This window comes from Monodon monoceros, unplaced genomic scaffold, assembly GCF_005190385.1.
Source record: "Monodon monoceros isolate NGI ecotype Baffin Bay Population unplaced genomic scaffold, NGI_Narwhal_1 Super_Scaffold_22, whole genome shotgun sequence".
Taxonomy (NCBI): Eukaryota; Metazoa; Chordata; class Mammalia; order Artiodactyla; family Monodontidae; genus Monodon; species Monodon monoceros.
The window spans coordinates 32,141,137-32,166,298 of record NW_021703779.1 but is presented as its reverse complement, the minus strand read 5'-3'; the positions used below and the strand labels follow the sequence as shown (position 1 = coordinate 32,166,298).

General features: G+C 37.1%; 1 protein-coding gene across 1 annotated transcript in view; it reads right to left on the bottom strand.

Moving 5' to 3' along the window:
- The window catches only part of CFAP47 (cilia and flagella associated protein 47), a 489,073-nt gene that overhangs the window by 324,893 nt on the left and 139,018 nt on the right, over positions 1-25,162 (bottom strand). Inside the window, 3 exon segments of the mRNA XM_029240167.1 lie at positions 14,056-14,084; positions 15,281-15,467; positions 21,531-21,739. Coding sequence (XP_029096000.1) covers positions 14,056-14,084; positions 15,281-15,467; positions 21,531-21,739 — 425 coding nt within the window.

The following is a 25,162-nucleotide window of genomic DNA, read 5'->3' as shown; positions in this document are numbered from 1 at the left end:
ACAAACCCAGAAGTTAGGATATGTTTAAAAACAAATCCAAGGATTTAATACAAACACAAAAGGAGGAACATATCTGAGCAGCAAAAGGAAAATTCAGGAAAGTTGGGGCCGACATGCATTCATGCCACCCTCTTCCACACAGGCCCTGGTAAAACAACTACCAAGCCTGACGGTACAGACTGGGCACCAGTGTCAGAGGCTTGTGGGTCTTGTGGAACTTCTGGTGAAGAAGGTCAAATATGCAATTGCCTAAAGGGCCTGACTGTATGAAATGCAATTAGAACACCGAGAAGGGTTTATAAAACATTAAAAAATTAAAATTTAATGAAGTATTCAAAGTACTGAAAAGGAGAAAGAGCTGTTACTACTTGCAGTAGAGTCTGCTATCACCCAGAGGCCATGCTCTTCTTTATAGAAATAGAATCCCCTTCCCAAGTGTCAGCAGAACACATAGCCACACATGTACCCACACTTGCACCTACCCGTGCCCATGGGACTAGCTTGGGTCAGTGACAGATTAGCAAAGGTAATGAGTGCTTGTTCTGGTTCATCTCCTTAAAAATTTTTGTCCTACATTCTCTGCATTCTATTCCATTAGCCTAGGAATGACAACAGCAGGAAGCCAACTCAGAAGCCGTGTGTCAAAAATGATGGAGGTGCGGGGAGCAACTAAGCCTGTGCGCCACAGTTACTGAGCCCACGTGCCACAACTACTGAAGCCTGTGCGCCTAGAGCCCATGCTCCGCAACGAGAAGCCACCACAATGAGAAGCCTGTGCACCGCAACAAAGAGTAGCCCCTGCTCATCGCAACTAGAGAAAGCCCACGCTCAGCAACGAAGACCCAATGCAGTCAAAAATAAAATATATAAATTTTTAAAAAATGATGGAGCTGGCCCCCAAGCCCCAGACTGCCTTCCCACTCCATTATATTGTGTGACATATGCAGGGGAAAAAACCCACAATTAATATGTATAATATTACATTATCTTAAAAATAATCCATATATATATATTTCTGCATACATACACACATACATAGTGTTGCATACATTTATATAACTAAGGTAACATATGAAAAGATACCACATTTTTAATGCATGATGTGACTGTGTAAAACTGAAAGGTGGAGAAGTTAACTATTAATGGTATTTTTGAACTTTTGCATTGTGAATTGTTATAATGAGCATGTGTTCCTTTTTGTTATTTAAATGCCTGATATTCTATGCACAAAGTAAATGTTGCAATCAAATATTATAATCCCGTTAGTTTCCTGATTAATCAATTCAAATTTATAAATAGTTGAGGAACTGGGTAGACAGATAGGGTATGAGGAAGGAGAGATGGAGAGGACTCTGTCAATTGCATCCAACTTGCAGAAGCTCTGGGAAGACCAGCAATCAGGCAAGTGCTCACAATCACTAAGGGGGAGACAAAGAGCAATACACTGGAACTTCCTCCAAAATGAAAAATCTCTCAGCAGGGCAAAGGCTCTCCAACCATCACTGACTCCAAAGAGAATGGCGAGGGGAGGGGGGGAGTGGAGAAGAAAAAGGAGGAAAAGAGAGAAATCACATCCTCTATGGTTAACTTTTTTAGTCTGCAACCTGGTGTTAAAAGCAGTATGATTTTAATAATCTGAGATGAGATGGTAAATATTATCTTGGAAATTTGGGGCTTTTGCAATCTCCATACAAATTTTAAACACTGCCATTTTGCCACAAGTGCATGACAAACAAATCATAATGATGAATATTTTTCTGTTTACAGTTTATTATAATACACTGCTAACCTATGTGTTAGTTAAATATAAGGAAACATTCTACATTATAATTGAGACTGTGCTACAATCCTGCGATTTGGTTTAACAGATTTACCATGAAAATAACGTTCTTCAGAGAATGAAGGTGCCGTTACACATAGCCTTCCATAAAACTAGGTCAAGCAATAAGGAACAGATGATCATATAAGGACAAAGCATGGCTCCTTATGAAGTTTACTCCCCCCCTTACTGCCTATTATATCTACACACACACCACTAAGAAAGGTGGATAACTACATGCTGTCATGCATAAGCCAGACACCCAAAACACGACAAATAATGTTTAGGGCAATATTTCAACACTACCTTCAGTTACATCTATTAGAGCATTACTGAAATCCTCTTGAGATTTCCAATTACCTGCCTTTCAGCAGCCACAATGCTAAAAACTCTAGGTGGTTCATTGTCCATGGGCAGCAGGTCTGTGCTAAGAATGGAGTCTCCAGAAGACAAACATGTCCTAAATACCGCTCCTCTTAATGCACAAAGGGAGCACTGAATAACTCAAAAGTTGCTTCTAGCTATCTGGTAGTGTCCCTTAGAGGTTCTTGACTCACTTTCCATATGTTTTTTTTTTTTTTTTTGCAGTACGCAGGCCTCTCACTGTTGTGGCCTCTCCCATTGCGGAGCACAGGCTCCAGACGCGCAGGCCCAGCGGCCATGGCTCACGTGCCCAGCCACTCCACGGCATGCGGGATCCTCCCGGACCGGGGCACGAACCCGTGTCCCCTGCACCGGCAGGCGGACTCTCAACCACTGCACCACCAGGGAAGCCCTCCACATGTATTTTAAATATTTAAATATCATTTTAAATATATGTCTACATCCTTATTTTAAATATCTAAATATCCCAGAAAAGCACATTAAGAGCAGATATTAATTCACACTATAGTTACTAAGGTGGCCTTGCCAACCTGAATGCATTAATGCTCCACATGCCGCTGGGTCTGATTCATTCTCTGCTGGTTTCCTTCATGTGATGCAGGTTCCTACCCTTTCAAAAATAATAGTAAAGTCTCTGGAAGAGGCATGATAATAATACTTTTAAAATACTGGGAACAGACCCAAAGTTGCCAAGTACACCCTACACAAATACCAAATTATGCACTAAGTAAATAATAATGAGAATCAGCTTTCATTAGTCCTCATTTCCTTTTTATTATACTGAATGCTTTCAAAAACAGGTAATTTCAATTTAAGTTATTGTCAATGCCCTATTACTTTAATGAGGTAAGCATAACTAGTTTTATTATGCATCAAAATGTTTTTTAATCCATAACAAGTTGATAAAATTCTACTGTATATAGAAAAAGAGTTGATATAATTAAGAGCTGTATGTTCTCAGTTTTAAACAACAGGTCTGCACATTATGTCCCCACCAGGAAAATGTTCACTACATTTGGAATTAAGACTATGTGCTTCATCTCTAAAGTCAGAATGGAATGGCTAACATATACCAATGAATAAGGGAGAAACTATAATATATCATTTAATCTCTTATTAATGCATTAATTTATCTGTATGTGCAAAAAACCTTACTGCACTTGTTTAAATGTCAGAAGATACATATAACCCAGTATCTTAAAATCAGTAAGGCAAAACAAAAGACTGTGACTGGTTATTTTTAAGGAAAGGCCATGAATTCTGCTAAACCATATCTTGCTCATGATTAAGAAAAGAACAAATCTGTATTGGTTTCAAGTGAGCAACTAAATCAGGCACTACCCAGGAGTTTGTGTGCCAAGAAATTTATAGAGTAGACACTTCTGAGGCAGCTTTAGAGCTAAGGACACTGAAGCTTCTGAACACCAGCCAACAGCAAATGTGCAGGACCCCTGCTCCTGATTTCTTAGAAGTTAACTATGCTTTTTGGAAAGACAATCACATTTCATATGAAAATGGGGGTGATAATCAAAATATCCATCTTTGAATATCAATGAACCCTATACTCTAAAACGGAGGTGTATATTAACATGTAGTTTAAGGGCTTGACGAGGAGCTTTCCTGATTATAGTCTAAGTGCCTCACATTAAACTTTTGATTATTGAGGCATCCACTTCAAAAACATCCGTTTAGAATAAACACACTTCATCTACACAATACATGAAGAGCCAGGCTGCCCCACCCAAGAAATTCTCCTTCTTAGAAAACTCTGGTAGACCTAGATAACCAACCAGACTTATTGTCAGTTAGTTTTTCCCCTCTTGAGCTTTATTTTATTTTATTTTTTTGCAGTACGTGGGCCTCTGACTGTTGTGGCCTCTCCCGTCACGGAGCACAGGCTCCAGACACGCAGGCTCAGCGGCCATGGCTCATGGGCCCAGCCGCTCTGCGGCATGCGGGATCTTCCCAGACCAGGGCACAAACCCATGTCCCCTGCATCGGCAGGCAGACTCTCAACCACTACGCCACAAGGAAAGCCCCCCTCCTGAGCTTTAATTCCCACACTTATGTTTTAAATTCACCAATAAAGAGTGAATGTACAAAAGCCTAGGCATCCCACCCTAGGTCCCAATAAAGGCAGAACCCAGGCCTGTGTGAACTTGCTGCCCACCTCCACCCCGCCCCCTGCCCATTTCATGGCCCTAGGCATGCAAGGTACCCTCCAGTACCTATGAGTAATAGACCTTGATTTTTCAAAGTTCCCTGATGGCTGTTGCTGAGATATATCTTGTAATCATAATAGGAACCACAAAAGCAGGTCCAGCCACAATATTGACTCTGAAAGGGGAAATGTCTGTGGGGGCTGCCATAAGTAGTAAGGGGCCAGGTGAGTGCCCCTAGCATTCTTAGCCAATGGTATCACTATTGAGAGGCTGACATGGACCCACCCATCACCAGACAAGCGAATTAAAGTTTTACTGAGCTCTGCCCACCAGAGCAATACCCAGCCCTACCCACCACCAGTACCCCCCATCAGGAAGCTTGCACAAGCCTCTGAGACAGCTTAATCCACCAGAGGGCAGACAGCAGAAGCAAGAAGAACTACAATCCTGAAGTCTATGGAACAAAAACAAAATTCACAGAAAGATAGACAAAATGAAAAGGCAGAGGACTGGGTACCAGAGGAAGGAACAAGATAAAACCCCAGAAAAACAACTAAATGAAGTGGAGATAGGCAAACTTCCAGAAAAAGAATTCACAATAGTGATAGTGAAGATGATCCAGGACCTTGGAAAAAGAATGGAGGCAAAGATAGAGAAGATGCAAGAAATATTTTTAAAAGACCTAGAAGAATTAAAAAACAAACAGACAGACATAAATGATACAATAACTGAAATGAAAAATACACTAGAAGGAATCAATAGCAGAATAACTAAGGCAGAAGAACACATAAGTGACCTGGAAGACAGAATGGTGGAATTCACTGCTGCAGAACAGAATAAAGAATGAAAAGGAATGAAAACAGCCTACAAGACCTCTCGGACAACATTAAATGCACCAACATTCGCATTGTAGGGGTTGCAGAAGGAGAAAAGACCCAAGAAAATATTTGAAGAGATTATAGTCGAAAAATTCCCTAACATGGGAAAGGAAATAGCCACCGAAGTCCAGGAAGTGCAAAGAGTCCCAGGCAGGATAAACCCAAAGAGAAACACACTGAGACACATAGTAATCAAATTGACAAAAACTAAAGACCAAGAAAAATTACTAAAAGCAAGAAGGGAAAAATGACAAACAACATACAAGGGAACTCCCATAAGGTTAACAGCTGATTTCTCAGCAGAAACTCTACAAGCCAGAAGAGAGTGGCATGATATATTTAAAGTGATGAAAGGGAAGAAACTACAACCAAGATTACTCTACCCGGCAAGCACCTCATTCAGATTCAAAGGAGATATCAAAAGCTTTACAGGACTTCCCTGGTGGTGCAGTGGATAAGAGTCTGCCTGCCAATGCAGGGGACAGGGGTTCGATCCCAAGTCTGGGAAGATCCCACATGGCACAGAGCAACTAAGCCCATGCACCACAACTACCGAGCCTGCGCTCTAGAGACCATGAGTCACAACTACTGAGCTGGCACGCTGCAACTAATGAAGCCCGTGTGTCTAGAGCCCGTACTCTGCAAAAAGAGAAGCCACCGCAATAAGAAGCCCATGCATCGCAATGAAAAATAGCCCCCGCTCGCCTGAACTAGAGAAAGCCCAAACAAAGCAATGAAAACCCAACGCAGCCAAAAATTAAATCTTTAAAATAAAAACGAAAAGCTTTACAGACAAGCAAAAACTAAGAGAATTCAGTACCACCAAACCAGCTCTACAACAAATGCTATAGGAACTTCTTTAAGTGGGAAACACAAGAGAAGAAAAGGACCTACAAAATCAAACCCAAACAATTAAGAAAATGGAAATAGGCACATACATATCGATAATTACTTTAAATGTGAATGCATTAAATGCTCCAACCAAAAGTTACAGGCTCACTGAATGGATACAAAAACAAGATCCATATATATGCTGTCTACAAGAGACCCACTTCAGACCTAGGGACACATACAGACTGAAAGTGAGGGGATGGAAAAAGATTTTCCATGCAAATGGAAATCAAAAGAAAGCTAGAGTAGCAATACTCATATCAGATAAAATAGACTTTAAAATAAAGAATGTCACAAGAGACAAGGAAGGACACTACATAGTGATCAGATCAAGGGATCAATCCTAGAAGAAGATATAACAAGTAAAAATATATATGTATCCAACATAGGAGCATCTCAATACATAAGGCAAATGCTGACAGCTATAAAAGACAAAAGAGACAGTAACACAATAATAGTGAGGGACTTTAACACCTCTCACCAATGGACAGATCATCCAGACAGAAAATTAATAAGGAAACACAAGCTTTAAATGACACAATAGACCAGATAGATTTAATTGATATTTATAGGACATTCCATCCAAAAACAGCAGATTACACTTTCTTCTCAAGTGCACATGGAACATTCTCCAGGATAGATCACATATTGGGTCACAAATCAAGCCTCGGTAAATTTAAGAAAATTGAAACCATATCAAGCATCTTTTCCGACCATAATACTATGAGATTAGAAATAAGTTACAGGGAAAAAACATAAAAAACACAAACACATGGAGGTTAAACAATACGTTACTAAATAACCAAGAGGTCACTGAAGAAATCAGAGAGGAAAACAAAAAATGTCTAGAGACAAATGACAATGAAAACACGACGATCCAAAACCTATGGGATGCACAAAAGCAGTTCTAAGAGGGAAGTTTATAGCAATACAATCCTACTTCAAGAAACAAGAAAAATCTCGAAAAAACAATCTAATCTTACACCTAAAGGAAGCAGAGAAAGAACAAACAAAACCCAAAGTTAGTAGAAGGAAAGAAAACATAAAGATCAGAGCAGAAATAAATGAAGTAGAAACAAAGAAAACAACAGCGAAGAGCAATAAAACTAAAAGCTGTTTCTCTGAGAAGATAAACAAAATTGATAAACCTTTAGCCAAACACATCTAGAAAAAGAGGGAGAGGACTCAAATCAATAAAATTAGAAATGAAAAAGGAGAAGTTACAAAGGACACCGCAGAAATACAAAGCATGATAAGGGACTACTACAAGCAACTCTTTGCCAATAAAATGGACAACCTGGAAGAAATGGACAAGTTCTTAGAAAGGTATAACCTTCCAAGACTGAACCAGGAAGAAATAGAAAATATGAACAGACCAATCACAAGCACCGAAATTGAAACTGTGATTAAAAATCTTCCAACAAACAAAAGTCCAGGACCCAATAGCTTCACAGGTGAATTCTATCAAACATTTAGAGAAGAGCTAACACCCATCCTTCTCAAACTCTTCCAAAAAATTGCAGAGAGAGGAACACTCCCAAACTCATTGTATGAGGCCACCAAAACGCTGATACCAAAACCAGACAAAGGTACTACCAAAAAAGAAAATTACAGACCAATATCATGGATGAATATAGATGCAAAAGCTCTCAACAAAATACTAGTAAACAGAATCCAACAACACATCAAAAGGATCATATACCATGATCAAATGGAATTTATCCTAGGGATGCAAGGATTCTTCAGTATACGCTAATCAATGTGACACACCATATTAACAAATGGAAGAATAAAAACCATATGATCAGCGCAACAGATGCAGAAAAAGATTTTGACAAAACTCAACATTTATGATAAAAACTCTCCAGAAAGTGGGCATAGAGGGAACCTACTTCAACATAATAAAGGCCATATACGACAAGCTCACAGCAAACATCACTCTCAATGGTGAAAAACTGAAAGCATTTCCTCTAAGATAAGGAACAAGGCCAAGACGTCCACTTTCATCACTCTTATTCAACATAGTTTTGGAAGTCCTAGCCACGGCAGTCAAAGAAGGAAAAGAAATAAAAGGAATACAAATAGGAAAAGAAGAACTAAAACTGTCACTGTTTGCAGATGACATAACACTATACATAGATGAACCTATAGATGCCACTAGAAAACTACTACAGCTCATCAATGAACTTAGAAAAGTTTCAGGACACAAAAATAATGCACAGAAATCTCTTGCATTCCTATACACTAACAACAAAAGATCAGAAAGAGAAGTTAAGGAAACAATCCCATTCACCATTGCCAACAAAAAGAATAAAATGCCTAGGAATAAACCTACCTAAGGAGCTAGAAGACCTGTACTCAGAAAACTATAAGACACTGATGAAAGAAATCAAAGATGACACAAACAGATGGAGAGATATACCATGTTCTTGGACTGGAAGAATCAATAATGTGAAAGTGACTATACTACCCAAAGCAATCTACAGATTCAATGCAATCCCTATCAAACTACCACTGGCATTTTTCACAGAACTAGAAGAAAAAATTTCACAGTATGTATGGAAACACAAAAGACCCCGAATAGCCAAAGCAATCTTGAGAACAAAAAATGGAGCTGGAGGAATCAGGCTCCCTGACTTCAGACTATACTACAAAGCTACAGTAATCAAGACAGTATGGTACTGGCACAAAAACAGAAAGATACGTCAATGGAACAGGATAGAAAGCCCAGAGATAAACCCACGCACATATGGTCGCCTTATCTTTGATAAAGGAGGCAAGAATATACAGTGGAGAAAAGACAGCTTCTTCAATAAGTGGTGCTGGGAAAACTGGACAGCTACATGTAAAAGAATGAAATTAGAACACTCCCTAACACCATACACAAAAATAAACTCAAAATGGATTAAAGACGTAAATTTAAGACCAGACACCATCAAACTCTTAGAGGAAAACATAGGCAGAACACTCTATGACATAAATCACAGCAAGATACTTTTTGACCCAACTCCTAGAGTAATGGAAATAAAAACAAAAATAAACAAATGGGACCTAATGAAACTTAAAAACTTTTGCACAGCAAAGGAAACTGTAAACAACAGAAAAAGACAACCCTCAGAATGGGAGAAAATATTTGCAAACGAATCAAAGGATAAAGGATTAATTTCCAAAATATATAAACAGCTCATGCAGCTTAATATCAAAAAAACAAACAACCCAATCCAAAAATGGGCAGAAGACCTAAATAGAAATTTCTCCAAAGAGAACATATACATGGCCAAGAGGCACATGAAACGCTGATCAACATCATTAATCATTAGAGAAATGCAAATCAAAATTACAATGCGATATCACCTCACACTGGTTAGAATGGGCATCATTAGAAAATCTACAAACAACAAATGCTGGAGAGGGTGTGGAGAAAAGGGAACCCTCTTGCACTGTTGGTGGGAATGTGAATTGGTAAAGCCACTATGGAGAACAGTATGGAGGTTCTTTAAAAAACTAAAAATAAAACTACCATACAACCCAGCAATCACACTACCAGGCATATACCAAGAGAAAACCATAATTCCAAGAGACACATGCACCCCAATGATCAGTGCAGCACTATTTACAATAGCCAGGTCATGGAAGCAACCTAAATGCCCACTGAAAGACAAATGGATAAGGAAGATGTGGTACATATATTCAATGGAATATTACTCAGCCATAAAAAGGAACGAAATTGGGTCATTTGTAGAGACATGGATGGATCTAGAGACTATCATACAGAGTGAAGTAAGTCACAAAGAGGAAAACAAATATCATATATTAACGCATATATGTGGAATCTAGAAACATGGTACAGATGAACCGGTTTGCAAGGCAGAAAGAGAGACAGAGATGTAGAAAACAAACATATGGACACCGAGGGAGGAAAGCGGTGGGGGTGGGATGAATTGGGAGATTGGGATTGACGTATATACACTAATATGTAAAATATGTATAAAATAGATAACTAATAAGAACCTGCTGTATAAAAAAATAAATTAAAAAATAAATAAATAAAGAGGCTGGGCAGTCACCTGCATTCATTTTGTAAGTTCACTCATCTTATCAACATTTAACAAACGCCTCCTATTCAAGGCAGATTATTTCTCAGTATGGTTTCCACAAGTCTTATCTATGTAAGGGACTTCCTGTTATTCTATTCAGGGAACATTTATTGATTAATTCCCTAATTCTAGAGAATATAGCCTATTTAAGACTTGTAGCTCTGAATGTACTTCATATAATTATGAACTAAATACCTTGGCACATAAAGGCAATAAAGAAACTAAAATGTTAAGTTCAGAAAAAAATATATATATATTCTAGATACTCAAAAAAAAAACAAAACCCAAAAATAAGAAAACATATTCTAGCCATTTTACTCAGATAACTAATGGAGATATATATATATATATATATTGCTTCTCTCACTCTCCCTCTGTCTCTCTCACTAGCACACACACACACACGCACACACACACATACCCCTATAGTATTACTTCATATGCCAAAAGTAAAAATAAGGAAAGTCAAGAAGAAAAAATTGAAGTGATGAGCACATAAGGAAGATAATCAGTTAATCTAAAATAGAGGTTAATTCGAAAAGCAGCAAGGAAGGAATTGTATTTTACTATTGGGTTCCTTGACTACCTCAAAAACCATTCTTTTTTTTTTTTTTTTAACCATAAAATAATACTTTTTTATAACTTAGAAAATAGATGGAAAGGCTAGTTATTAATTTTGGAAGACAGAAATTACAACAAACCAGTGTCTTCTGTATTTAGAATATCACAGCTAATCAGATAATTCAGCATAAACAATGACATTACTTTACTGGTGCTACCCAATATCTAGGTGATGTTAAACTAAAGAAAACTCTAAATAATTTATCTTAGAAACACAGTGGCTAGGAATATCCATTCTGGTTCTGCAAACAAAGACTTTGTTTCTTTTGAAAATCACAAAAACCATTCTTCATATCACTTAAGCAACTATAAATGGACATAAAAATCCCACATAAAACCATAAACTTCTAAAATAAGATATAAATTTGTTTCAGTAATAAGTACATGCTTTTTTGTAGGAAAAGAAAATATTTTAATTTTTACAAGGAATATGTTTTTCATTTTGAAACTTTATTGATGTGAAATGTACAATTTCAAAAGAGCAGTTTAGCATTGGTTTTGGTATTGGGCTTCAATTTCATAAGTTGATTTGAAGCCTTTTGTAAACACTATTAATTTAAAATATCTAAAATAGTTATATGATATCTTACAAGTACCCATATATAATACATTTATTTATTTATTTATTTATTTATTTTTTGGGTTACGCGGGCCTCTCACTGTTGTGGCCTCTCCCGTAGCGAAGCACAGGCTCTGGACACGCAGGCTCAGTGGCCATGGCTCACGGGCCCAGCTGCTCCGCGGCATGTGGGTTCTTCCCGGACCGGGGCACGAACCCGTGTCCCCTGCATCGGCAGGCGGACTCTCAACCACTGTGCCACCAGGGAAGCCCTACATTTATTTTTAACTAAATATCTTCTGTAGAGTTTACTGATGGCAGTTGTAAAACAGGCTTCTTCATTGAAACTATAAACATTCACTTCATCCTATAACTATGGAGACAATTTATGGGTTTTTGCCTCATCAATAAAAATAAATGAATAACATCTCAGTTTTTATTGAGTAACTTTAATTACTATCATTACTATGTATCAAACATGGAATATTTATTAATGTATTCTATTCAGGGGATATTTCTTGATCACTTCCCTAATTCTAGAACATATAGCCTATTTAAGACCTGCAACCCAAAATGCACTTAATTATAAACTAAATTTCTTGGTACTGAAAGGCAATATAGAAACTAAAATGTTATTTACTTTAAAATAAATTTATTATATAAGGGTACTTATAAGATAGGGGTGTGTGTGTGTGAGAAAGATGAGAGATGCAAAGGAATAGGAAAAGAGGAAAATGTAAAGTTTCCTTTTCTTATTCTTTGTAAAGTCTATAGCTGACATATGACAGTGTTATTCTCAAAAGAGTGTACCTATAATAAAATTTCTATATGATTCTATGCAATCTAAGTGGTGTTAAAAGAATGTGACTAAGTGCATAATCTTTGGAAACAGAAATTTGGTTCAAATTCCTGGCTCTCCCACTTAATATGTGAGTAAACTTGGGCAAGTTATCTCACACTATGGGCCTTATATCTCTTCTGTAAAACAGAGATGAAGATCTAAAAACATCCACATCTCAGGGCTGTCGTGTGGATTCCATGATATCCAGCCTATGACCTAGAATTTGACCTGTGTTAATTGACAGCTGTTGACCTCATGATTCCTGTATTTATCCAAGCTTTGATTTCCATAAAATCAGCCTATCCCCATTCTCGTCCTATGTCTTACTCATGGATAACAAAGAGAGTGTGCAAGACTCTCACAATCTGCTCCTGCTATTCTTTCACCTTCATCTCTCAGCTTTGCCTGGCCAGTATCCGTCAAACCAAAAAAACCCCAAAATATTCCCCAAAAATAAGCCTGTTTCAGCCTCCATATGCAGTGCATTTTTTTTTTTTTTTACAACTTGTAATACTCTGCCCACATCACCATCCCTCCCATAGATATATACAACCTCAAACCCCAGATTTTTTGGAAATTTAGGGAAAAGAAAAGCAGGATGTGCAACCACCAAGCTGAAGACACATGAGTGTGGAGGATACCAGCAGCCACGTTAGCAGGCTATAATTAATAGTTCTACAGCCAGGTGAGCCAAACCAAATGTGACAAAGTCAAAAGAAGAAAACTAAATAAAAAAGCCAAGCATGTTCACCTCCAAGGTGAGCCACGGTATGAAATGGTCTTACCTAAGTAAAAAAAACCCAAAACATGAAGAAATGAGGGTTTCATTTTTTCATTGCACCATGCGCCTCAACACAGACACACCAGATGCAAATAAAGTCTTTAATTTAGGACAAACATCAGCAAGTGTAGTTTGTCCTTTGAGATTTTACTCAGAAGCCCATGCAGCCGTCCCCAGTCCCACCCCCACCCCAGGACATTATTAGTTGCTCCTTTTGTGTTGCATTTTCTCTTTACCTCTATTGGTACCAACACTTTTTTAAAGTCTACCTTCCCTACTATATTGACCTCCATCAAGGGAAAGCCACTTTCTATTTAATCCTTGCTTACCCAGTACCTTGGGCAGAGCTCACAAGGATTACTCACAAATAAATATAAACTAACAGATAAAAAGCAATAAAAGAATCAAATTTATTCCAAATAGGCTGAGGTGAAAGGGAGGCTTTTGAGGACGTTCTTGCTGGAAAACCTCATTTATCTCAATGGGATCAAAAACATGTAGTGAGAGAAAGGCAAAGACAGCTTCGGAGAGTTGAGAAGGAAGAGCTGATCATATGCACTATGGGAAACCAGATAAGGAGTTAACAAGGCATCAGTAAAAGGATTTGTCACTATTAAGGTTCCAGGGAATGTTTCCTTATACATGGAAAAGTCTTTTGTAGCCCATTTATGATTTCCAAAGGTTCTAAATTAGTTCCAAAAGCTCTACCTTATCCCAAACCTGCTAAATGTTGAATTGGAGTTTAGGGTAAGGGAAGAAGGGTGGGGAAATCTACTGAAGAGCAAATGAGTCTCAAGGCTGAAAGGAAACACACAACAACAGAAAGACAAGAAAATCATCAAATATATGACCCTCCTCTTTCTGAAGACTGTTGTCAGGTCTCCTTACATCCTGTTTGCTGACCAGACGTCAACACACTGTAACAATGAAACCTGTTTATGCCTCTCTTAGAGGCAACTGTACCACCGTCCAAGAAGCCATCTAGCTCACACAACATTTACTGAAGCTATTTCCTTCCTCACCTTGTGAACGTGGTCTGAGCCTTCATTAGCTTGAAGACATTCATGGATAAGTTATTCATGATTTTTATTGGTGAGCTCAAAGGTACACCTTACTTAGTGCTTTTGGCATTGAATTTGTGGACTAGAGGGAAGTAAAGTTAAACTTCTATGAACAAGGTCAGTAACATACAAAAGGACAGAATACTTCCCAGGATGGAGGCATGGAGTTCAGTTCTTGAGAGGAGCCTAAAGCAACGCCATTAAAAAAAAGGGTTTTTTTTTAATGTCAACAAAAGATGGACTGTGAGCATCAAAAGAGAAAAATAAGAGTCTGAGAGGTATAATTTAGATAATTTTATCCATCAACATATGTGAGAAAGGGACATGGAAGCTGGAGCTCAGAACTCCATGAACCGTGTCCTGGATACAGCCACGCTTTGCCTTGGATGCAACATTCCAGTACCATCTGTCTCTCTCACACTTCTAATTCCTAATGCATAAATCAATCCTTAGACTATAAATATGCTATATAGTAATGACCTCACTAAAAGTTAATAAATTATCACATAGAGTACATATTCATCTTTAGTATACAATTCACTCTACACTATAAACATTTTTAACAAACTTTATTGCTCTATACATTCACCTCTTGCCCTTTGGAGAGTCAAATCATCTCAGGGTATAATGTAAAAGTGAAATTTCTGGTCCTAAAAGGTAAGAAATCCAGAAACATGGTTTAACCAAGGTGTCCTTTAATTTCCTTGAGTCTGTCAAAGGAACGTGTAACACAATCAAATTGTTTGGAAACTCATTGTGCTGATGTTTCTCATTTTCATTTAATACTGACTTAGCATTTCCTTTGTGCCAGTTCTTGTACAGTTACTCAATAAAAATTAACTCAATGAATTTCTCATTATTACAGATGAGATAGGTTCTGCTATGACCCCCATTATACAGATGAGGGAACTGAGAGGCTCAGAAGATGACATAACTTCACCAAAGTTAACAGAGCCAGGATTCAAATCCAGGCAGCCTAGCCCCAGAGTATAGGCTGGCAGCCACTATCACCCTGTTTCTCGTGAAAGCAACACTGCATTTGGAACTTTCTTAAAAAACCTTTATGTCCAAAGTCATTATTTTAGATGTCCCTCTTTTAAACATTTTATAATAGTATAGAATATAAATCTATTATTCTTCACTGTCAGATACAAAAGAATCTACATTTAAATGCCTTACCACTTACCCCTGCTATGGCAGAAAAGAACACTGGTGAAAAATGACACAGGTTTAGATGATTTGAAGCTGAGATGACAGGTGAGCGCAGCATTAATTCCACTGGGAGAGCACAAAACGACTCTGCCTTTTGGAAAATTCACAGAAAGAGGTTGAATCACGTCACCATCAAGAAGCCTTGTTGGGGAATCTGGGCACTGAAAATTGAATCCCTGTTTAAAATTAAAAGAAAAACTTAGCTCAAAACACGCACAAGTAATTGGATTTAAATGTGGTTTCCTCTGTTTTTTGAATCATTAGAAAAATTAAAACAATAAATATCTACAATAATATGCCCAACTACTAAAGATATTTTTGTATCATCTCTCGTTTTCTGGTCACAATATAAGTAAAATTGATAATATGTTGATTTAACCAAGAACTACATGAGGTGATCAAAAGTTCCTTTTGACCTGTCAGGATTAGAATAACAGGGTTAAAATGCCTGATTAAGTGCAATGTGTTTTTAACCACAGCCATGCTAAAAGCATTGTCCTTAAATATGTCCTGACAAAAATTTACTAGAAATTACTGCTTGAACAGCTAAAGCTTTAATGCATGTAGACTAAACATTAACAAATGCATATACAGATATTTTTCTTTAATTTGGGTACAATTAAGCACTTGTACACATATATCATGAATATTTTTTCAATCATTACTATCAAAAAAATTCTACTAAATGTTTGCATATTTCATTATATACTATAATTTATTTAGCCAATCTAAAATGTTTGTGATTTTTAGTAGCATAGTATGTAGTATTCACCTCAATTCTAATTAATACTTGGTAAATTTTAGTTGTCAATAAATATTTCACCATATTACTTTGTTTTATTATATATGTAGGTTCCTACAGCAAATAAGAAGTGCTATCAAATGGGAATCATATTTCCCTAGTACTTTAATTAGAATGAAGATTATTCAGCTAATTAACTAGAAGAAATAAAGAAAGCTCTCAACTTGAATTAAACTCATATGGTTCACTGGATAAAACATGAAAAAGCAGTTTATAAATCAGGTTTGAATCCAATTCTGTTGCTAATTGTAATCAGATAAGTCATTAATGCTATTGACTTTATTGTATATATAATGAGAATAGGTTACATCATCTCTACAGTCCCTTTTACATGCTCATTTCATTATACCATGTTTTGTAAGACTCAGCTTTTAACTTGAGGTATTTTTAAAATTGATACCATTATACATTGATTTAAAAGCTGAAAGATTAAAAGATTAATTCATATATGAGACGTTTCTTGACCAAAAAAAAGTACTTTCTAGTACAATGTAATTCAAGTCATGTCTATTTCCTATTTAAGCAACAAAGTTTAGTGCCTACTTACAAGATAGGGTCTTGGAAAAACTGTGAATCCCAAAGTTGTAAAGTTAAAGTTGAGGAACTACACTCTCTCACAAAATGGCATTTAAAGCAAGCCCCCGAGGTATAAGTAAGCACTCATCATATCTTGCAGGCCAAATGTTAGAAACTAAAGGCCGTTCTATGCTCCTCAACTTGGACAATTTTCATTTATTTCCAACCATTACATCACACATGGAACTCATTTTCTCTGGATCTCAGAATGCTTAACTGTAAAATAAGGTATTGAGCTAGAGAAGCTCTGAGGTGGGTCCAAGATCTGGTAGTTTATGAAAATAATGCTAATAGGCAATTCACATCGGTATACAAATCCTCACAATTTATATAATTTTAAGATGTAAACCAGCCACTCTTTACATCTATTTCTTTGTATATATAGGCATATATTTCTAAATAAAAATTTGTTTCACTTTCCTGCTTTGTCATTTTATATAAAGGATATCAAAATATGTAGTCTTCCTTAACTTTTTATTAATCTCAATATTTTGTTTTCTAAGATTCATAATACAGTTGTCTCATTAGTTGAAGTTCCTCCACTTCACAGGTATAGAAATATTCACATACACATATATCACAAATTATGTATCCCTTTACCTGTCACTGGACATTTGTGCAGTTCCCAGATTTTGCTATTCTGACTAATGCAACTATGACTAATTTCAAGCATACCTTGTAGTACACGTGCACTTTATTTAAGTATAGTTGATTTATAATGTTATATTAGTTTCAGATGTACAGCACAGTGATTCAATATTAAAGTTATTATAAAATATTGGCTATTTACAATAGCCAGGTCATGGAAGCAACCTAAATGTCCACTGACAGACAAATGGAAAAGGAGGATGTGGTACATATATACAATGGAATATTACTCAGCCATAAAAAGGAACGAAATTGGGTCATTTGTAGAGACATGGATGGACCTAGAGGCTGTCATACAGAGTGAAGTAAGTCACAAGAGAAAAACAAATATTGTATATTAACGCATATATGTGGAATCTAGAAACATGGTACAGATGAACTGGTTCACAAGGCAGAACTAGAGACACAGATGTAGAGAACAAACGTATGGACACCAAAGGGGGAAAGTGGGGCGGGGGTGGTGTTGGTGGGATAAACTGGGAGATTGGGATTGACATATATACACTAATATGTATAAAATAGATAACTAATAAGAACCTGCTGTACGAAAAAAAGAAATTCAAAAAACAGTTATAAAATATTGGCTATCTTCCCTGTGTTGTATAATATATCTTTGTAGCTTATTTATTTTATACATAGTAGTTTGTACCTCTTAATCCCCTTCCCCTATCTTGACCCTCCCCCTACCTCTCTCCCCTATGGCAACCACTAGTTTGTTCTCTGTATCTATGAATCTGTTTCCCTTTTGTTATATTCATTTGTTTTATTTTTTAGATTCCACATATAAATGAAAACATAACAGTATTTGTCTTTCTCTATCTGACTTACTTCACTAAGCATAATACCTTCCATGTCCATCCATGTTGTTGCAAATGGCAAAATTTCATTCTTTTTTATGACTGGATAATATTCCATTGAATATGCAGAATATATACACATCTTCTTTATCCATTCATTTGTTGATGGACACTTAAATTGCTTCCATACACTGGCTATTGCAAATAATGCTGCTATGAATACTGGGGTGCATTAATCTTTTTGAATTAGTGTTTTTATTTTCTTTGTATATATACTCAGGACTGGAATTGCTGGATCATATGATAGCTCTAGTTTTAATCTTTTGAGGAACTGCCATGCTGTTTGCCATAGTGGCTGCACCAATATACACTCCCACCAACAGTGAACTAAGGTTCCCTTTTCTCCACATCCTCGTCAACATTTATTATTTGTTGTGTTTTTGACAACTGCCATTCTGATGGGTGTGAGGTGATATCTCATTGTGGTTTTGATTTGCATTTCCCTGATGAGTTTTTCTTGTATATACTGTGAAGTGTAAATGTTGGGCTATGAAATATGCCGATGTTACACCTTACATAGTATTATCCAGTGTGGTCCTACTCACTGACACTGTAACTAGTAACCTGATTTATTAATGTTTGCCTACCTAGGACAAGCAAAATACTATCTTATTGCAGTCACTAATTTTTACTTCCAAGTTTACAAAGAGGTCAATTATATGTTTTCATGTGTTTATTTTCCGTTTTATCTGTGAAAGTGATTGAAACTTTTTGTCAACATTTCTGTTGAGTTACTTGATATTTTTCTGATTAATTTGTATCAGTTATTTATTTTATTGTTAGCATGATTTTAAGGCTTAAGAAATCTTTCTCTACCCACAGACATTAAAATTGTTTTAATTTTTTTTTGCCTATATTCAAATTGCCTATCTTTTTTTAAAAATTTATTTATTTATTTTTGGCTGCATTGGGTCTTTGTTGCTGCGTGCGGGCTTTCTCTAGTTGTGGTGAGTGGAGGCTACTCTTCATTGTGGTGTGTGGGCTTCTCATTGCGGTGGCTTCTTGTTGCAGAGCATAGGCTCTAGGCGCACGGGCTTCAGTAGTTGTGGCATGCAGGCTCAGTAGTTGTGGCTGATGGGCTCTAGAGCACAGGCTCAGTAGTTGTGGTGCACAGGCCTAGTTGCTCCATGGCATGTGGGATCTTCCTGGACCAGGGCTCGAACCCGTGTCCCCTGCACTGGTAGGTGGATTCTTAACCACTGTGCCACCAAGGAAGTCCTCTAAGTTCTTTTTTACATTTGACCTTTCATATTTAAGCCTTCAATCCATGTGTAATGAATTTTCGTGTATTAAGACAGGAATCCAGTTTGAAATATTCCATACAATCGATTATTCCAGCACCATTTATTGAATAGTAATCTCTTTGCTCCGTAGATCTATACTACCTTTGTCATATATTCAGTATCCATCCATGTGTGGGCCTTTTTCAACTCTATTCTACTCCTTTGCACATTTTCTCTATCACTGCACCACTATCACATTGATTTATTAGTCTTGATATTTGGGAAGCCAAGCCCTTCTCACCTTATTCTTTTTCTTCAGGGGTGGCTTGGCTACTCTTGACCCTTGATTTTTTCATATAAAATTTAGAATTTTACCTGTCAATCTCTATGAAAAAATTTATTTGAATTTTTATTTCAGTTGCATGAAATATCTAAATTGATTTGTAGAAAACTGTCCTTTTTACAATATTAAATATCCCAATTCATGAATATGTGTAAATCTTCATTTATTTATGAGTTCTTGGACTTAAATTTTATAATTTTCTCCATACAGTTCCATACAATTCTTCCTATTATCTTTAATTGTTAATGTTTTTATGAATAGTAGTTTTACAGTTGCACGTTCTAAATGTTGTAAGCTGAAATGCTATTGAATTTTAAATATTGGACTTATATTTGTCTATCTTGATAAATGATCTTCATAGTTTTAAATATCTACATATACATTCTTTTAATTTCCTATACAGAAATTCAGATTCCGACATACACCAAAGTTTAAGAACGACTGATCTAGAGAAGATTTGCTTGCTTCTGCTGAAAGATAGAAGGACTTACTCACGTGGAACCATTTTAACCTCTTCCAGATTAATCCAGGAATCAGAGATTAAGTTTTCCTATCTTGAAGTTGTCCCAATTTAAGAACAAGCTTGCATTTGGCATTTTATTACAGTTCACCACTCCTACTCTGGTTTCAGCTTATAAGAATGTATTCTTCTGGTTTGGCTTGATCTGATACCCTTTAGAGACCTCCCACACTTCTCAGCAGCCCAGTAGTTTTATATATATATATATAAATACATACATACATACATATATACACACACACAAACACAAGCTCTATTTGTTTTGTAATGTGAGGGTTCATAATATATCTAAGCCAATACAGTCCTGGGAATTTGAGCTGTTCATAAATTTTTAAAAAAATGAAAACAGATTGCATTCTCTATGGTATGTGCACATGATAGGCAGAATTCTGTGATGGCCACCAAGGGTCCTGTTCCTTAGTGTACAAACTGCATAGTTCCCACTCCTTGGGTGGCAGGATCTGTAAATATGATGAGACATCACTTTGGTGATTAAGTTATGCTATATGGCAATAGTAAAGGAAATTTCCATAGGTAATGAAGGTCCCTAGTCAATGGAATTTGAGTAAGCAAAGGGAGATAATCAGGGGCAGATCCAATTTAATCAGGTGAGAGAGAAAAGTCAGAGAGATGGTGTACTTCTGGCTTTGAATGAGTTAAATGCCATGTTGTGAGGAGGGGACCACATGTCTAGGACTTGAGGGTGGCCTCTAAGAGCTGAGAGTTGTCCGAGCCAACAGCCAGCAAAAAAACGATGTCTCAGTGCTAGAACTACAAGGATTAGTTCTGCCAACAACCAGAGAGCATGGAGGAGGACTGAGCCTCAGAGGAGACTGCTGCTATAGCCCACACCTTGAGCTCTGTCTACTGAGACCGTGAGCAGTGGACACTAAACTAACCTGGACTCCTGACCCACCCACCACCTACGCCCCCAAAGAAACTGGGAGAACAAATTCATGTTTTAAGGCACCAAGTCTGTGGTAATTTGTCACACAGCAAAAGAAAACTAATACACTGAGTTTTTAAGCTTGCTTCTCATACCACATAAAGAGATATACCAAAAATTTTTACCAGAAAATTAAATGACTAAGGGTGAGACAACTAAATGGGCTTTTTGGGGGTATTTTTAATTTAAATGTACAGTTAAATATTTTAGTAGTTCACTCCAACTATAGAAACAAGTCAGACATTGTTCATGACTCATATAACAGAGACAGAAAGAAAAAAGCACCTAAAGAAAATGTGGTCAATTCACATTAGGCATCTACCTGAAATAGTTTTGAGGTAAAATGTTGACATCCATCACAGTTGTTACATCCAAAGGAACAGGATTAAAAAATATGAAAGGAGGGTCAAACAATAACTTGGGTAATTTTACCTCTCCAACCAGATATAACATTCAATAGCAAACTGGATTATCATTTAAATGTATAGGAATATCAGCTGTGTATTTTCTAGGCTGTTCTAATGAAAGAAAAACATGTTTTAAGTATTTTAGATTAGTTCACACACACCAAAAAACATTTACATAATTTAAACCTTACTAAATATTAAGATGTACTATGAAGTTACAGCTCAGTAGAGCAGAATAGATTACCCAGAAACTGGATTTATCCTGCCAAGGAACTTAAGACTTGTAATGAGGTGTCATTGAAATAAAAATCTTTTAAAGTGCACTCTGTCTAGAAATAGAGTACGTCTCCTTACAGTAGATTTTCATTATTATGGGCAAATACACATACCTTGGGGAAACAGTACAACAGGACTTCTTTTTCTAATTGTTTTCCATGCCTTAACAGGAGCTGCCCATCCCTTTAGTATATGCAGCATGAAGATGAGGTCAGATAACTGCCATAAAGATCTCAGGGAATACTGAGAAATGGATATGCTGAGATGAAAGGAATGTGCTTTCTTGCAGATTTTTAGATTTATGTAAGGCTGTCAGGGTCGACTGGCCAATTTCACCTGGTAGGAAAAGATAGGAAATTGCCACATGGCAACTCACAGGAGGAAAGGCAGTTTGTGTAGGAGAAGGCGGCTCAGCACAGAAGCAGCAGGCTGGTCTTGGACAACAGGTGCCATCAGAGCCAGTTGCCAATGCCTTTTAAGACCCAAATCCCCAAACATAAGTCTCATAGGCAGAAAAATGTGATCTCATGAGTATGAATTCAAAGTTATATTTTAGAAATCAAAAACTTACTGAATTCTGAGTTTTGAATGGATTGCTTTGAGATTATTCCTGGGTTTTAGAAGTGTTAAAGGTTTCTGGGATAATGGAGAAGGGGGTTCCTTGTGTAAACTAAGACTACTGGGGATTCAGTAACACATGTTTTTAAGCTCAGGTATGCCTTCTCTCTCATCTGAGATGTAAGTTATATAAAGGTGTTATAGGCATGTTTAATTTTTTTTTAAGAGTTAGGATGAGATCCTAAGGAAGGAGCCTATAGGTTTGACTGCTTGGGTTCAGCCCCATACTGCAGGAAAAGGCAAATGGAAATGTTTCTTATTTCCTTCTAGATGATTCAGTCCATTTCATCTGGATATAAATGTTGATAAGGACATAAAGGAGAAGCTCTGTATAGAAATACAGGTGGTGGCTTTAGCTGGACTACCTTTTATACTATTTCTTTTAGGACCAGACACATTAGAAACTAAGAAGAAATACTAAGAAATATATAATGAAACCTAATAATTTTTATAAAGTAAACTTCAGAATGCAGGGAATATTTGATGTTTTCTATCATCTTTTCAGAGTTCTAAACAGAGGTAATAAAAGATGAAACATTTAAAAAATCTACTAATCACAGTATCCTATGTACTGTCTCTCACACATAAATCTAAAGTGCATATACAAGGCCAGGCTAAGAGATGTGCTGGACATAGACTTAATGCAATACTGTGCTACCAGAATATTATGGAGAAAGCGAACACACAGCTCAATGAACTCTCTAAAAAGCTTAAAAGCGGTAATAGGTTCTTATCCTGCCTTTTCTGTTGTTAACATAGCTAGCCGCGGGTATTTTATTAGATTGCCACATGTGTAAAACATAGTAGTGTCCGAGAGATCCCAATGCAAGTGATTTACTGAGGGAGTGCTCTCAGGAGGAACCTGTGGGTAGAGGAGGGAAGCAGAACAGGGCAGGGCAAGAAGCTATGAGAAGCTGTAGTTTTAGAATCCAGATTCAACCTGATTCCACAGGGAGCTCTGGGATATCAGACAGAGCAGGGGGAGGGGGTGGGAGGGAGTGGGTTGGGTCACCTGAGGTAGTAGTGGTGGTTAGACTTAATCTCCTTGATGTCTCTTCATGAGGTATCCTCCTCCAGCCAAGGGCAATCCCCTGGAGAAAGGGACAAACATAACCTGCCAGGAACCAACAGCCACAACTGAGAGAGGGATGGAAAAGCCCAGTAATGGGAATCTGGATAGGCCCAAATAGCATATACAAGAGCCTGTAATCCTAACATTGCTTCATAAGTAAGAATAATTAGGAAGAAAAACAGGTAAGTTACTATAATACCCTTTTAAATAGAAAAATAGTCTGGAAATGACATTTGGTATGCTTTAGTTATAGTATATAAACTATAAAGGTACTTAAGCAGATGCTTTCAATTAGAGACAAATAGTAGTATAGACTTCCTCAAAGAGAGAGAAAAAAAAACGTGCATAGATGTTTTTACAAGCACCTTCCTGCTGTTCCTTTGCTCCTGTCTGCTTAAAAAAGGTAGTTGCCATAACTTCACTTCCTAAAGCTCATTATCTGAACAATTCTATGTTTTAATGTAGCACGGATTCTCATGTGGAGAATCTTCTGCATGGATTCTCATGTTGAGAAGCTTCTAAGATATGCACATCCTGGGTGTCAGGCTCAGGAAACATTGAGGGTATTTACATGAGAACTAAGAACAATCTTATCCAAGGGGAGTGAGAGTCTAGCCACACAAATTAGATTCAAGAACAGTGGTTAAGATTCAGAAGGGATTGATGATTTGCCTACATACCAGTGCGGATAATAGATACTATCACAGCCCTGCCTCTATCCCTGTGGCAGTCCAAGGAAAAGCAATAAAGGGGGAGTGAAAACTAAAACCCACCTCACTCAAACTCTTGAAAGCCCTGACAGTATAAAGGAGCCCTGCTTGGTTAGCAGTATAACAGGTTCTACCCAAAGTGGAGATAAAATATACCTGCCCTACTTTAAGTGATATTGATGGCAAAGGTTCCACCTACAAGGCAAAGGAAATAGGAGACATAAAAGCCCTGACCATGGTTTGAAATAAAAGGCTTATACCACAGTCAGATTACAAGAAGAGAAAATGGCAGAACAAAAGTGTAATCAATCACCAATGCCTGCTAGGATAAAACGGCAGATGCTACAGGATAGCACAAAGAACAAGGACAAGATCTCACTAGGTGTGATTAAAAGAAATCTTAAGTTAATTAGAGACCCACATCTCTCAAGAGGCTGGGAAAAGTAAACAAGTTGCTTTCTGTGCTGCTTATTACGCTGTCCTTCCAAAGCCCTGTGACCTGGGGGTGAGAAGTTATGTTAATAAGATTATTGGAATCATGGTTTGCACATAAGTGGGGGGGTGTGTGTAAAAAAGTTAGACAGTGGATCAGATTTAGGACAAAGGGATTCGGTCGGGGTCAGGGGTGGAGAGAAAAACAGACTTTCAGTCAAAAATCAAAATGCTACCATTGTAACTTGTCCAAAAGGAGACTAACTTGTCCTAACAGTTTTCTGATTAAAAAAAAAGACTAGAGGAATTTTTTAGTTATTTGAAATGTACAGATGCAGAGAGATACCTCTTATCCCCACATTTAAAAAAATTTATTGTGATAAGAACACTTAATACGAGATCTACCATTTTAACACATTTTAAAGG